This window comes from Thamnophis sirtalis, unplaced genomic scaffold, assembly GCF_051295495.1.
Source record: "Thamnophis sirtalis isolate CommonGarterSnake01/CBP01778 unplaced genomic scaffold, rThaSir2_p1.2 scaffold_10, whole genome shotgun sequence".
Taxonomy (NCBI): Eukaryota; Metazoa; Chordata; class Lepidosauria; order Squamata; family Natricidae; genus Thamnophis; species Thamnophis sirtalis.
In genome coordinates, this window is record NW_028261390.1 from 59,135,070 (window position 1) to 59,150,274 (window position 15,205).

Consider the following 15,205-nt stretch of genomic DNA (forward strand, 5'->3'; position numbering starts at 1 on the left):
ATATCTATCTGTGTACACACAAATACACATATAAACACACACTATAAAGCTAACAAAAAAGAGAAAGATGTAATAAACATGAATAAAGTAGAATAGAATAGAACAGAACAGAACAGAACAGAACAGAATAGAATCTGGAAGGGACCTTGAAGGTCGTCTAATCTGCCCCCTACTCAAGCAGAAGAACCTATACCATCTCAGACAAGTGGCTGTATAGTCTCTTCTTAATAATCTTTGTACTTTGATACTGTCCAGGAGAATTGATGAATATATAAAAAATGATATAGGTTTCATTGGATAGGCAAATGCAAGTGTGTCTGGTGTGTTTGTGTGTGTTAGGACAAGAAGAGATAGGGTTTAAAAAGGGGTGCTGAATGAATATGTACAAAATATAGAAGGGAACATCCATGTGAAAGAAGTACATTGAAATGATTTGGTTGTATAATGAGAACAAATGAGGATTAGCTCATGAAACAAATACTGTATGAGGAAGGGTTGAAAGAAAATTCCTTTTCTTATCTGAAATCTTAATTGGTTTACTCCTTTTTTTTGCTCCTTATATAACATTGCATACTCTGAAAAAGAATAGTGTGAAGAGAATGTATGTAAGTGTGTATGTGCACAAACAGTTTTTTCTTAGGGATTACAGTAAACATATCAATCACTGAATAATTGTTTATTCAAAAGCAACCCAATTGCTTTTCACTGTGTTGCCCATTATTTAATTAAATTATTTCCCATTTTGTGCATAATTTAATGCTCTGGCATTTGCAACAAAATGCTGTTTATTATCTTGCATATACATAAAAGACCAAGACATATTATTTCCATGTTATTAACAGCTGTTGGACAAATGGCATATCAGTAAAAATGAAGTGTATTTCATGCATGAATGATAATTCACTAAGACAAACTAATTAAGCATGTTGTTGTACAAGGTTTTGGCTGATGGCTATGTGTCCAGCTTTGTGGCCACAAGTTTTGCGAAGCATCAGTCTGACAGTTGATATATTTCTTTCTAACCATGGGTAATTAAAAATCCTTAGGTTAACATGTTTAACATACGCAATTTCTTTATGTATTTCTGCAGAGTAAATCCTTTTTGGAAGAAAGATTCTTGCTTTGTAAGATTTCACTAGTTGCTACCCAGCCCTTCCAACCTGTCTTCAGAATTCTGTTGTCTTTAAGACCTTCCTGATTTCATTTGTTTCAAAATTGAAAATTTAACTTTAATATTGTGGGGTGATATGTTTTGTTTTGTTTCTGAAAGTTTTGATTTTGTTACACATTTTGATTTTAGGCAGCCAACGTGCAATGTTCAAGCAAGCAATGCGACACTGGGAAAAATATACCTGCGTTACATTCATCGAAAGAAGTGATGAAGAAAGCTACATAGTGTTTACATACCGGCCTTGCGGGTAGGTTCATATAAAAGATATGGATTCTAATGAATTGTGAGCCACCCTACTGGAACCAGACCAAAAAATCAACTCCACAGAAGACTGGAACTACATTTTCTTGAGAGGCTATGATCAGAGAAACTTCCAAGTCACAAAACCCACAGCCTATATATTTGTGTCAGGTTGTGGGATGCAAAGAAAGATATGGATAATATTTATGTCCTAACTATGTTTTTGTTTTGATGTACTCTGATTGTTAATATTCAGATCTGTTTTAAGCATTATTATATCTTTGTATAATGATGAGAGCAGCAGTAACCTCCGAATTCCTCTCAGCTTTTCAACTGCACAGCTTTATGGGAAGCTGACAGTGAGCATCAGAAATCAATCCTTCCTTCCTTCCTTCCTTCCTTCCCTCCCTCCCTCTCTCCCTCCCTCCTTCCTTCCTTCCTTCCTTCCCTCCCTCCCTCCCTCTCTCCCTCCTTCCTTCCTTCCTTCCTTCCCTCCCTCCCTCCCTCCCTCCCTCCTTCCTTCCTTCCTTCCTTTCTTCCTTCCTTCTGAATAAAGAGGAAAAATATATAAAAAAGAGAAAAACAATTACATTACAAAAAGATAAATTATATCTATAGCAGGGATATATAGGCTTATATATAGGCTTCTCTATATATAGGCTTCTCAGGCATTGATAACTTATCTGATGGCTTATGGGGAGTCTGAGTTATGTGTGTGAAATTTTCAACATAACAGTTTCAATTTAATATAAACCACATTCCACTGTATATATGTGCATATACTGTTTCTGTATGCAGTACAATATATCATTTTTTTTTACAAAGAACATAAACATTAATACAAATTAATAAAAAGTACAGGGATTCAAAGAAAGAAAGAAAGATAGAAAATGAAAAGTGCAGAGCGAAAGAATAAAAAGAAATACAAAACGCTTCCATTTCCTTTTGAGTAAATATAATTACCAAATTATCTCTTGCTCTACAAAAAGAAAAGCTCACTTTTTTTTCTATTATCCAATTTTTCTAATTATTAAGGGCATAAATTATAAGTGCATTTCCCCCCCCCCCATTTCATGCAAATAGCCTGTCAAGGGGTTGCCGCGCAGCCATGAATGTAGATACTGGTTTTTTCCCTCTGATCAAAGAAATTAATTTAGCCCTTTTTGCAAGTTCCATCATTTTCACTAACCATTCGTCCATTGTGGGTAGGGTTGACCCTTCCCAAATTGTATCCTTTCATTATAACCAAGCATGGATTTTTGTCAAATAACTATTGCAAATTGTAATCTGAAAGGCCATGAAAGGAGGGTTACCTGAGTATTCGCTACTGTTCTGAAGAGAATTGAAACGCTCAGGCAGGGAGCAGATGGAAATAGTGGGACAGACAGATGGGAAGAAGAGATTATATGTACTAAGGACTTAGAATGATTAACTTAAAAATGGTTTTTCCCAAAATGTGGTGCTTATTAAAAAATGTTTCTATTGTGATTTTATTTAATGTGACCTACATGTCCTGAACAAACAGTGGATTTCTGAAATAGGTCAAAAGCTTTACATTTTCAGAATGTTTAAATCTCATATGTAAAGTAGCATACAACCTACATTATACAGTGAACCCTGTTTCAATAGTTATGTGGCTGTAGCCCCAAGTGATGGTGAACTTTTTTGGCACATGTGTGCATGTGCCTGCTTTTGCATGCTGGAGCGCCTGAAACCTAAAGACCCTGGCTGGTGCACGTGTGCCAGAGATGGGTTCCTACCAGTTCGCACCTATTCGGTAGAACCGGTTCGTCAAATCTACTGAACCGGTTAGAAGAGGTTCCACCAGTAGACCCGGAAAGCAGGCCACACCTACAGAAGAGGTTCCAAAAAAATTTGAAACCCCCCACTGCCCCCCCCACTCACAGACAGACAGACTGACAGAGAGAGAGAGAGAAAGAGAAAGAAAGGAAGAAATAAATAAAGAAAGAAAGAAAAAAAAGAAAAAGTGAGAGAGAGAGATGAAAGAAAAAAAGAAAAAAGGGACAAGGAGACAAAAGGAAGGAAAGACAGAGAGGGGGGAAGGGAGAGAAAACACATGGCCGGCAAGCCACTCCTACCAGGTCACATGGCCGGCAAGCCACTCCCACAAAGGAGGCCACACCCACAGAGTAGGTTCCAAAATTTTTTGAAACCCACCACTGACGTGTGCCTGTTTTTTGGGCCATTTTTCAGGCTGTTTTCTGGTGCTCCAGCGCCTGCAAAGACTAGCTGGAAACCATGTGCACAGAAAACCAGAAGAGCAGCTGGCAATGGCACACATGCCCACAGACAGGGCTCTGTGTGCCACCTCCAGCCTGTGTGCCATAGGTTTGCTATCATGGCTATAGTCTCATAACAATCTCAGTTTCTTTATATGGATTATGATGGAAGCAAATATATCCTCTTTACACAAGAGGAAGGTTTACCAGACTAGGAAGCATTTGCAGAAAAAACAAGAATATTTATTTATTTATTATTTATTAAATATATTTATATGCCGCCCAATCCTGAAGGACTCCGGGCGGCTTACAAAAAATATAAGAAAAACACATAACAATAAAGAAAACAATTTAAAAACAACAAACACCCTCATACATTCATTCTAGTCGGGGCTGGACCTCAACAATGAGGTCAACAGCCCCGGGCCTGCCGGAACAGCCAAGTTTTTACAGCTTTCCTGAAGGCCATGAGAGTGGGTATGGTCCGGATTTCTGGTGGGAGCTGGTTCCAGAGAGTCGGAGCAGCCACAGAGAAGGCTCTCCTCTGAGGACCTCCTCCGAGGACCCGCCAACTGACACTGTTTGGCTGACGGCATCTGAAGAAGGCCCAATCTGTGGGACCTTACTGGCCACTGGGAGGTATATGGCAGCAGGCGGTCTCGAAGGTATCCTGGCCCTAAGCCATGTAGGTTATTAAAGGTAATAACCAACATTAGAATAGAATAGAACATTTTGAAAGAGGGCAAGATAACCTAAGTAGAATCCTCAAAGATCTTCAATAGCATTCATTGCGATATTCTGTTCTGAATCCTACGTGTCAGTATAATTTCCAGTCTGAAGAACTCCTGAAAAAGTTTATGACATAGGCAGTATATATGCCTGGATGATTTGCTTTCATCCTTTAATTTTATTGTTGAAGAGCTTCATATCAAAAGACAATAGGAGAAATGGACTTGGCGTATACATATCAGCACTACCACTGCAGTCGCCTTCTATCCCACACTTAATTAGCCTGCTAAGGAGGAAGTGATGGGAATTTTATAAAATGTTCTGAAGTAAAAAATATGTCTGCAGCATTTCTACAAGTCATGAAAAAGTTATATGATTAAAAATAAAAGAATAAAAGAAAAGATGGTTTGGAAATATTTGTTCTTGCCAACTCCATAATGCCTTCGGTAATTGCTTTCAATTTAGCAATAGCAATAGCAGTTAGACTTATATACCGCTTCATAGGGCTTTCAGCCCTTTCTAAGTGGTTTACAGAGTCAGCATATTGCCCCCAACAACAATCTGGGTCCTCATTTTACCCACCTCGGAAAGATGGAAGGCTGAGTCAACCTTGAGCCGGTGAGATTTGAACCGCCGAACTGCAGAACTGCAGTCAGCTGAAGTAGCCTGCAGTGCTGCATTTAACCACTGCACCACCTTGGCTCTTACATATCAGCACTACCACTGCAGCCGTCTTCTATCCCATAAAGTTATTGAAAGTTATTAAGAGAGCCCTCATGGGGAACTGTGAAAAAAGCAATAGCGAATATAAGTGTCAACTTCATGTGAGGTTGCAGTTTTGACCTAGACTATTATAGCACATTTTATTCAGTTTTACTTGACTTCTCTGCGGTAAATAAAAGCTTCTGTGTCATTAGCCAAAATTGTGTAGGCTTTTATGGCTTTTTAGGAGATTAAAAGTGACATACGATATTTATGTTTACTGCCTTCGTCCTGACCCCCCAGCTCCACTTCTTGAAAAGGAATTTCAACTGTGGAAGGATTCATGTTTCTTATTTCAAAACCATATCCCCATTAGAATCTTCTACCTATCACAGGGACAGTTGATTTGAAAAGTAACTACCAGCCCCCAGTCGTATACCTTTAACATGTGAGCTAGGTTTATTTTTTTGGGGGGGGGCATATACTGTTTTAATTACAGGATCAGGTTGCAATTGACCCTGTTTGGAGAATCATTTTGTTTTCATTTATATGTATTATGCCTAGTATATACAACATATGAAAGCACCTGGTTACAAATGCATGCATCTAAGAAAATATATATTTTATATATTATAAAATATATATTATAATCTACCATATTTATATAATATATTTATATTTACTCATATCTAGTATATAATATACTATATACTAGTATGTATATATGTGTGTGTGTGTGTGTGTGTGTGTGTGTGTGTGTGTGTGTATATTTTACAACCCCCGGTATGCCCAAATATGGGAGGAAGATCACTACTTCCATTCTCTGTCCTTCGGCTTGTGACGAGCCGAAGGACAGAGAATAGAAGTAGTGATCTTCCTCCAATATTTGGGCATACCAGGGGTTGTAAAATCTAAATAGATACCTTTCACCCTGGCTGGCTGATAAGGAGTTGAGCTCTGTGGCTCAATGGTTAACACATCTGCCTTAGAGGCAATACAGCACAGGCTCGATTCCCAGTAAGGGTATGGCTAGCTGATGAGAGCTAAATAGCTTGAAATAGATCTATACTAGTCTCCCTTTATTTATTTATCAGCACAAATATAACATATATATATATATATATATATATATATATATATATATATATATATATATATATATATATATATATATATATATATATATATATATATATATATATATATATACATACATACATACATACATACATACATACATACACATACATACATACATACATACATACATACATATATATATATATATATATATATATATATATATATATATATATATATATATATATATATATATATACATATACATATATATATGTATGTTTTCTGAGGTTTTCGCGGGTGTTAGAATGTAGGTCTTTGGTTATTCGGGTTTTCTCCCGCGTAAAATTGGAGATGTCTCTCTATATAAAAAACTGTTTATTAAAACAAATCCTACAGTAAAATGTGAAATTAAAAAACTAAATAAAGATCTCAGCTCCTTCTTGGAAGTGTCCATTCAAATGACTTCACTTCTTTTCTTACCATAAATTACAGATGCTGCTCCTATGTAGGCCGAAGAGGCAATGGTCCTCAAGCAATCTCTATTGGCAAGAATTGTGATAAGTTTGGAATTGTTGTTCATGAATTGGGACATGTAATAGGATTTTGGCATGAGCACACAAGACCAGACAGAGATGATCATGTCGCCATCATCAGAGAGAACATTCAACCAGGTGAGACAATTCTAGGATGCTATCCCAGATATTTTAGGCTAAAGTCACAGATTAAAATTGCCATCAGGATTCAGCTTTTGAGAATTGTAGTTCTTCAACATCTAGAACAGGGGTGTCAAACTCCATTTCATTGAGGACCACATCAGGACTGTGGTTGACCTCGGGGGGTCAGGCAGGTGTGGCCAACCGGATGGGCATGGCCAACTCTGTGTACATGGCCAGCTTGACGCTACTCCCCAAACTGCTGGCATGTTTCCTTTATGCATTGTGTAGATGGGGCCAAAGTTACACTGGCTTGATCTTTCCTCTTCACACTGGGTAAAGCTGGACATCCCTGCAGGCCAGATCTGACCACATCATGGGCCGGATGCAGCCTGCGGGCCTTGTAGTTTGACACCCCTTATCTAGGTATCTGATGTGCCATCAGAATGGAGCATCTAATTATTGGTCTAATATTTTGGTGACTAAAAATCTGTTAATTTTTGTAAAAACTGATTTGGATATAAGCATTAAATCTTGTAGATTAAACTTGTAATTCTCCTAATGAAATGAGCATTGTTTTAATTGGTTCCCAATTTCCTTATTTGCTTCTCTTCATCTAAATGGTTGTTCAGTTCAGGGGTCCTCAACCTCTGGTTCTTGGACAAGCATCAGTCGCAGCATTCCAGAAACTGGAAGCGAGGCCCCATTCAAAGGATACAAGGAAGCGCACGAAACCATGTCCCCTCTGGTTCATTGAAAAAAACTTTCTCCGTGGAACTGGTCCCTGGTGCCCAAAAGATTGGGGGCCACTGGTCTAGTTGGTTGATATCGTTCTGTTTATTACTGACTTATAAGACATGAATATTGGATCTCTAAGATACTGTATTTTTATTGTGGCTGTAATTATTTTAATTATTTGGATTGTTCTTTTTGGTGGGGTTATTTATTTCTACCTGCCCAGAAACCCAGTAGTGGGATGAGTGGCCATAGAAATTGTTTATGTAAATAAATGAAGAAGGATACCTCAAGAATGGAGTACTGTGAATGGAAAAAAAATCACCTAGATGAGGACAATTATTGAAGAAATTATAGAAATAAATGTACATAATTATAATCCCCAATAAAGATTAAAACAATCTTTAACAGTCAGGTCTATAGAAATGATAAAATCTTCTTTTACCAATCCAGTCTAACTCCTGCTAACTTCTCTAATACATCCATATAGATTTTGACAACAGTTATACAATAGTTTGTCAGTAGCACCTTCAGGGATATTTTTTCCGTCCTAATCAAGCTTGTAGACCTGAAGTTTTCTGGTGGGCTGGCCATCTAAGTACCAATCAGATTTGATCTTGCTTGCCTTTTTGAGATCAACCGAATTCAATTAGGTACTGCTCCTTATAATGCCTGGGCTCTGCTGTATTGTTAATTAATAATATTTGCTATAAAATTGCAACCAATGTCTTTATGTTTCCACAATGCATTGTAGAAAATAAGAAAGTAAGCGTGGAATAATCAAGTCAGAGGGTGACAGGAAATAATAGTTTTCTTAATATGCTGCATACCAAGATGACATTTCAGACAATTATTCCATCAGTAATTCAGTTCATGAGCAAACAGGTACATCGTTATTGCTGTTTAAAGGAAAAAAAATGAGAAAGCTGCTTTTACCTGTGCACATATATCACAATTAATTCTGTGTTAGCCTTTGCAAACAAACTATTTATATCTACCCATAATATATTATAATTTTCCTATGAAAGGAGTTATGGATTTCCCCCCCTTTCTTCCTTTTGAAAAAAAAATGTTTGAAATCTTCTGAATTACAGGCCAGGAGTACAACTTTTTGAAGATGGAGCCTGGAGAAGTGAATTCTCTGGGAGAAGCGTATGATTTTGATAGCATTATGCACTATGCCAGGAACACCTTCTCAAGGTTGGAGTCACAGGTTATACCTTTTGTCTTATAATTCTATTCTTCAATGTGAATATTCTGTGTATGTTGTTCCGATGTAGGAAGTTTTCAGAATTGCTTTGTGATGTTGCACCTCTTTCCTAGGTGCCCAAATGTATTTTGTGGCTTTATTGAAGGTTTCATGGTATTGGGGGGGGGGGGAGTGAATAATGATTGTTTTAAGGGAAGTTTCTTAAACTGAAGTTTTGTGTCAGATTCTTTCCAAATACTGTTCTGGAAAACCTGCCCAATTTGAGAAATGATAGAGGAATGCCCTGTTTTTACAATCTTAGCTTATAGATATTGCTTTCAGAACCATGGGAATCTGACTTGACTATGGAAGTAACAAACTGAAGAATGTTTCCTAGAATGCTAGAAAGAAGAAAAAAGGCTTTAAAAGCTATGCTTAATATCTTTAAAAAGTATTATATAGAAAAAAATAATCTCTGTGCTGATAATAGAAACACTCCAGCTATTATATGATTTAAAAACTTGTAGTTTGAAGATAATATATCTTTTAATCATGTAAGAGAAATAATTTGTCCATTTAAAATTAATTATTTTGGAAATGATTTGTGTAATTACAAAATGAATCAACCCATTCTTATTTATGCAGGCCTATCTTTTGCATACAATTATGTTACATTTATTTCTTTTTCTGAATAGAGATATGCTTTTGGTTTCTTCTGTCCCTTGGATAGCCTCTTGCGTGTTGCATGTTGATTGGTTTTAATATTAGTAACATTTTACAATAATTAGTTTGTTCCAATTTGCAACACTGCCTCTTTTGATTAAGGATCTGAAAGCCTTTTCTGATGATGTCCCTAAGGTTTGCTGTTGTTTTAAATAAATATTTTAAGTATTCTTGTCACTGTAATGAAAATTTCAACAGAACAATGCATTAATCTCACACACATCAAAAGCTGTGAAAATTATTGTGTGCACAATCTATACTGAGGTTTTGAAAAAGCAAATGAAGACCTTTGGTGCAGCTTTTAATGAACTAATTAACAATACGAAAACCAATAATTGTATTGTGGATTTTTTTTGTTCCTAATATTCTGTTGAAATAAGTATAATTAAAATAATTGGCCAAGATCAAGATGATATGCTGTTAGTACAAGGCCTTGAACAGAACAGTTTCTTTACCTATTGTGTGAATGTCAGGAACAAGCCAGACTAATCAAATAACCATGTTATTATAATTGCTGACTTTTCCATTTCACTGGTTGCTTTTTGTTACTAAGGATATCTTATATAAATTCAAAACTCTTGATATGAAGAATAAGTTGGGTTGTTTTTTTTTGTTTTTTTTTTGCTTCTTAATTATTTTTAGGGGTATGTTTCTGGATACCATACTTCCTTCCCGTGATGATAATGGGATCCGACCGGCCATTGGTCAGCGCACACGATTAAGTAAAGGAGATATTGCACAAGCCAGAAAACTGTACAGATGTCCAGGTATTGAATTGTAGAGCATAAGCATGAAGAAGCATAATCTAATATGATTAATCAGATCTAACTATAATTCTGAATTAAGGTGTTTTCTTATCTGCTTCTATTCAGGCAGTTACTTAAGGTGAGATCATAAACATTCTTAAAGCATTAAGGGATCAGTGGCTTGAATCTGAGTTTACCATCTCAAGAGGCAGTTCTGTGCTTTCCTAATGTAGCTGTTTACTTGTTGGAGATGACAGTGGGAAAAAAACATGATTCATTCTATCATTTCTTATTTAAGGTAGTGTACTCTAAATCCAGATCTATATTTAGACTGATGATGCATTTGTTTAGCATACTTCAACAGGGAAATCTAGTTGCTCTGCAGAACAGTAGTGCTAGATGTTTTTTTTAAAAAAATGTAATGAGTCATAAAATAAGTACAACATTTGATCAAGAAATCTAATTGTAGGAAGCCTTGAAACTTGATTCTTTGGCTCTTACAGAAAAATTGATTCATGTGGCCCTAAAATCTTGGTAAATTCCTTCCTTACTGCATTTTCTGAGCTATGTAATTGGCTAGAATTCCTCCATGTTTCAATTTCTTTTCCTGCCTATGAAGTCCTATCTGATAGTACAAGGAACCAAGTCGGTGATATTCATTTTGAAATGGAGTTTTTTTTTTAATGGGTTCAGTTAGGGAGGGACATTAAACGAACTATTCCCAAGACATGCAGTATATATTTGAATGTATGTCCATCTATGTGTCTCCCCAATAACTTCCACTGATTTTACCTTTTCTAAATGCTTCACAAGCTGCATTACGATGCAACTATGTCAAAACCAGAGGATATGCTGGAAAAATTGCATATGGCAGGCATAACATGACATCCAATTCATGTTCAACTAATACATGATATTAAGAAACACACACACACACACACACACACACAAACACACATGATAATCTATAAACTAATGCTCCATCTCAATCATTCATAAACAAGATCCTCATTCATATTACATTACATCTTTAATAATTTCATAATTGAGATTTGGAAAAAAAAATCCATAATTCTACATATGTCAAGCTATATATGAGATGACTTTCATACCGCACTCTAGAATTGACTTTCTGTTGGGCTTTAATGTCCTACGTCTTCTGGCATTTTATGTATAGAAGTCCTCAACTTACAACCACAATTAAGCCCAAATTTCCATTGCTAAGCGAGACCATTGTTAAGTGAATTTTGCCCCATTTTATGATCTTTCTTGCCACAGTTGTTAAGTGAATCATTGCAGATGTTAAGTTAGTAACATGGCTGCAATATGAATCTGTCTTCCCTGCTGACTTTGCTTATCAGAAAGTTGACAAAGGTGATTACGTGACACTGGGGGGACACTGCAACCATCACAAATATGAACCAGTTGCCAAATATCCAAATTTCGATTGCGTGACCTGGGGATGTTGCAACAGTCATAAGTGGGGGAAAGGGTTATAAGTCACTTTTTTCAATGTCATTGTAACTTCAAATGGTCACTGAATGATGGGTTGTAAGTCGAGGACTACCTGTGTTGCCAGCTTGTATTGGACTTCCAAATTATTATGCCACACAGTAAAAAAAACTGGTATTGGATCTGGGTACTTGAGAGACCGCCTGCTGCCAATACCTCCACCAGACCAATTAGATCCCACAGACTAGGCCTCCTCCGAATTCCACCCGCCGGCCAGTGTCGACTGGCGACTACTCGGAGGAGAGCCTTCTCTGTGGCTGCTCCGACCCTCTGGAACGAGCTCCCCGTGGAGATTCGAACCCTCACCACCCTCCAGGCCTTCCGCAAAGCCCTCAAAACCTGGCTGTTCCGACAGGCCTGGGGCTAAAGAACCGTTGCCCCTATCTCGAATGGTATGATTGTTGTGCTTTTTAATTATGTATTGTTTTGTGTTGTCAAACTGTCTGTATCCCCTCTTCCCTTGTTTGAGTTGTGAGCCGCCCTGAGTCCCCTTAGGGAAAAGGGCGGCATACAAATGAAATAAAACTCGAAACTCGAAAAACAAAACCTGAGGGAAAATAATCTTTTAAATCTGTACCCCAGGTGAGTATTTTGGACTGGCCACTTCATATTGCAATTAACCCACAGATGAGCTTTGCTGGTTGTCTTTCAATGGTTTTATTGCTTGTCATTCTGCTGGTTTTGTTTCTTTTCTGTCGCTAAGAAGTTTTTCAGACTAGAAACAAAGTTTAATGCAGCTTTAATTCTACAGAAGCCAGCATCTGGAAACCCAAGACACTAAACCTCTGCTGTTTAGTGGAATTAGTAATGATTGCAGAGTTAAAAATAAACTGTTGATAATTAGCTATGGTATTTACTTTGAAAATGTCTAGTGCTGAATAAATTATTTAATATGCAACTCATATTTGATTAGGATGCCATGTGATGCAGGCTTGGAGTATAGAGTGAAAGGGAAAATATTTCAGGATAAGCCAGTGATTCTTTTTCTGCAGCTATGGAAAGATGTTATTTTGCGCTATTAGACATTTTCACATGGCATTACCGATACTTTCTTTGCATGTTTAGAATGAACTTTAAAATTGTTATAGTCCTATATTATATATTACTATATTATGTATATATATATGACATTATATAAATTTTTGCCATGCTGTCATGTTTAAATGTAGGTAAGACTGAATGTAACATTAGCCAGAGAGCAATATCACCAGCCTATCTTAATCCAGTCGGTGATCTTTTTTGAGTTAACATCGAAAGGTTTTGAAAATATCTTATAATTAATTTGCTTTTAATTATTTCTGTGACTGGCCTCCTGCACTGAGATAAGGAAATGCAGGTCTCAAATATGAGGTATTCAGAAGACATTCAGATCTACCAAAAAAGCCACTTGTTGATTGAGGCCCATAAAGATAATTAAGAAATTGTGTAGTAGCAGAAGTGTCTGCAGGGTATGATAAAAAAGAGGAAAGGATGTGATTGAAATTCCACCTGTGACATTCATATATCAGGGAGTAGGGAATGGATGGTCCAAAGCGTTGATACACTCCTCATTAACACAACTGAAGCTCAGCACAAAGAACCAAGAAATACACCAGCTTTAGACCTGGAAACTTATCAAAGAGAGATCCAACCATGAACTGAGAAATTTCCTGATGGTAATAACAATAAATTAGTGGAACTCCTTGCTTCCAGAAGTTGTGGAGGTTGTTGGACAGTCATTTGTCCAAAATTGTGTAGGGTCTCCTGCTTAACTAGAAGTTTGGATTAGAATACCCCCAAGGTCCCTTTCAACGTGGTTATTCTGTTACTATTACTGTTGTGTCAACTGGGGTAGGGTAAGAATAAAATTTTAAAAAATTGCAACACAAGAGAAAAATAAATATATTCATACAGTGCTGCTGAAACAAAATATCAGATTAGTAAAATGGGAAATAATGTATCAATAACTAATTGTCAATATAGCAATGAAATGAAAGATATAATGCCAAACGATATGTCATTACTAGGACTCTCCTATCTAAGTAGTGGTTCCAAAACAGACTAATGCGTAGCCCAGGTAAGGGGGAGGGAAAGCATGCTGCACCATAAGGCTTGTACTTGTCTATAGGAGCAAGTTTTGGACTATGTGGTCTTGTCAGAACCAGATTACTCAGGACTGCATCAGTTTCCTGACTCTGCTGGCCATCAGTCTATTGAGTTGAGTTGAGTTGAGTTAAGTTTATTGGTTTTGTATGCTGCCCACTCCTGAAGGACTCCGGGCGGCTTACAATAAAAGGGGAAGGGGAATAAATAAGACAATACAAAATTTAAATTACAACAACATTCACAATTAAAGTGGGGCTGGATACTTCAACAGCTCCAGGCCTGCCACAACAGCCAGAACTTAGTAGCTTTACGGAAGGCCGGGAGGGTAGTAAGGGTCCGGATCTCAATGGGGAGATCGTTCCAGAGGGTCGGAGCTGCAACAGAGAAGGCCCTCCCCCGGGGGGGGGGGGTCACCAGCCGGCATTGGCTGGCAGATGGAATCCGGAGGAGGCCAAGTCTGTGCGATCGAATCGGTCTTTGGGAGGTAATATTGCTCACCCTGTTGGGCGCCCCTTCTTTTAGAGCTATGTAGGTTATGGGCTCTTGAAGTATGGAAATGAATTTGTCATAGCTTGATGTTAAAACATACAAATGGAAGTAGGTGAGATATGGCCCAAGCAACAACCTGTCACCAACAAGGTGGGAGGCTGCATAATGACTATTGCTGGGAAAAGAAGAAAGAACAATTGCTGCCTTCTTCAGGTTTCAACTTAATTTTAAAAAAATCAAGGTGACAAAAATGTTGGTCCCTGCAATCTGAAAATTTTGCTATCAGATCAAATCAACTGCAGGTAAAACATCTACGGCAGGGGTGTCAAACTCACATCATCATTAAGAGCTGAGGTGGCGCAGTGGTTAAATGCAGCACTACAGGCTACTTCAGCTGACTGCAGTTCAGCAGTTCGGCTGTTCAAATCTCACCAGGCTCAAGGTTGACTCAGCCTTCCATCCTTCCGAGGTGGATAAAATCAGGACCCTGATTGTTGTTGGGCAATATGTTGACTCTGTAAACCGCTTAGAGAGGGCTGAAAGCCCTATGAAGCAGTATATAAGTCTAACTATTGCTATTGCTATCATGTGACGTATTGGGACTTCCCTCCGTCACTAAACCGGGTGGGGGCAGGGCCAGCATGTGACGCATCCAGCCCACAGGCCGCTGGTTTGACACCCCTGATCTACAGTATTAGTTCTATTCATTGAGATTTATGACCTGAGTGTTGTACTAACTTTGCTTTAATCATCTTGGTGGGTAACTTTACTGGATTCTGGAAGGAGGGTTATGAGCTTGCTGGTGCTTCTGGATCTGTTTCACGTGCCCAACCAGCATGATTCACAAACCTTCCTTACAGGTTTAATCTCAGGTAGTTTAAACAGCCCAAGGGTCATAATGCATTTGT

At 37.7% G+C, this 15,205-nt stretch overlaps 1 protein-coding gene across 1 annotated transcript in view; it reads left to right on the forward strand.

The window, feature by feature from the left end:
* The window catches only part of TLL1 (tolloid like 1), a 136,208-nt gene that overhangs the window by 82,636 nt on the left and 38,367 nt on the right, over nt 1-15,205 (forward strand). The window contains exons 5-8 of the mRNA XM_087724687.1: nt 1,301-1,418; nt 6,658-6,836; nt 8,648-8,753; nt 10,108-10,232. Coding sequence (XP_087580813.1) covers nt 1,301-1,418; nt 6,658-6,836; nt 8,648-8,753; nt 10,108-10,232 — 528 coding nt within the window. The remainder of the gene's footprint in view (nt 1-1,300; nt 1,419-6,657; nt 6,837-8,647; nt 8,754-10,107; nt 10,233-15,205) is intronic.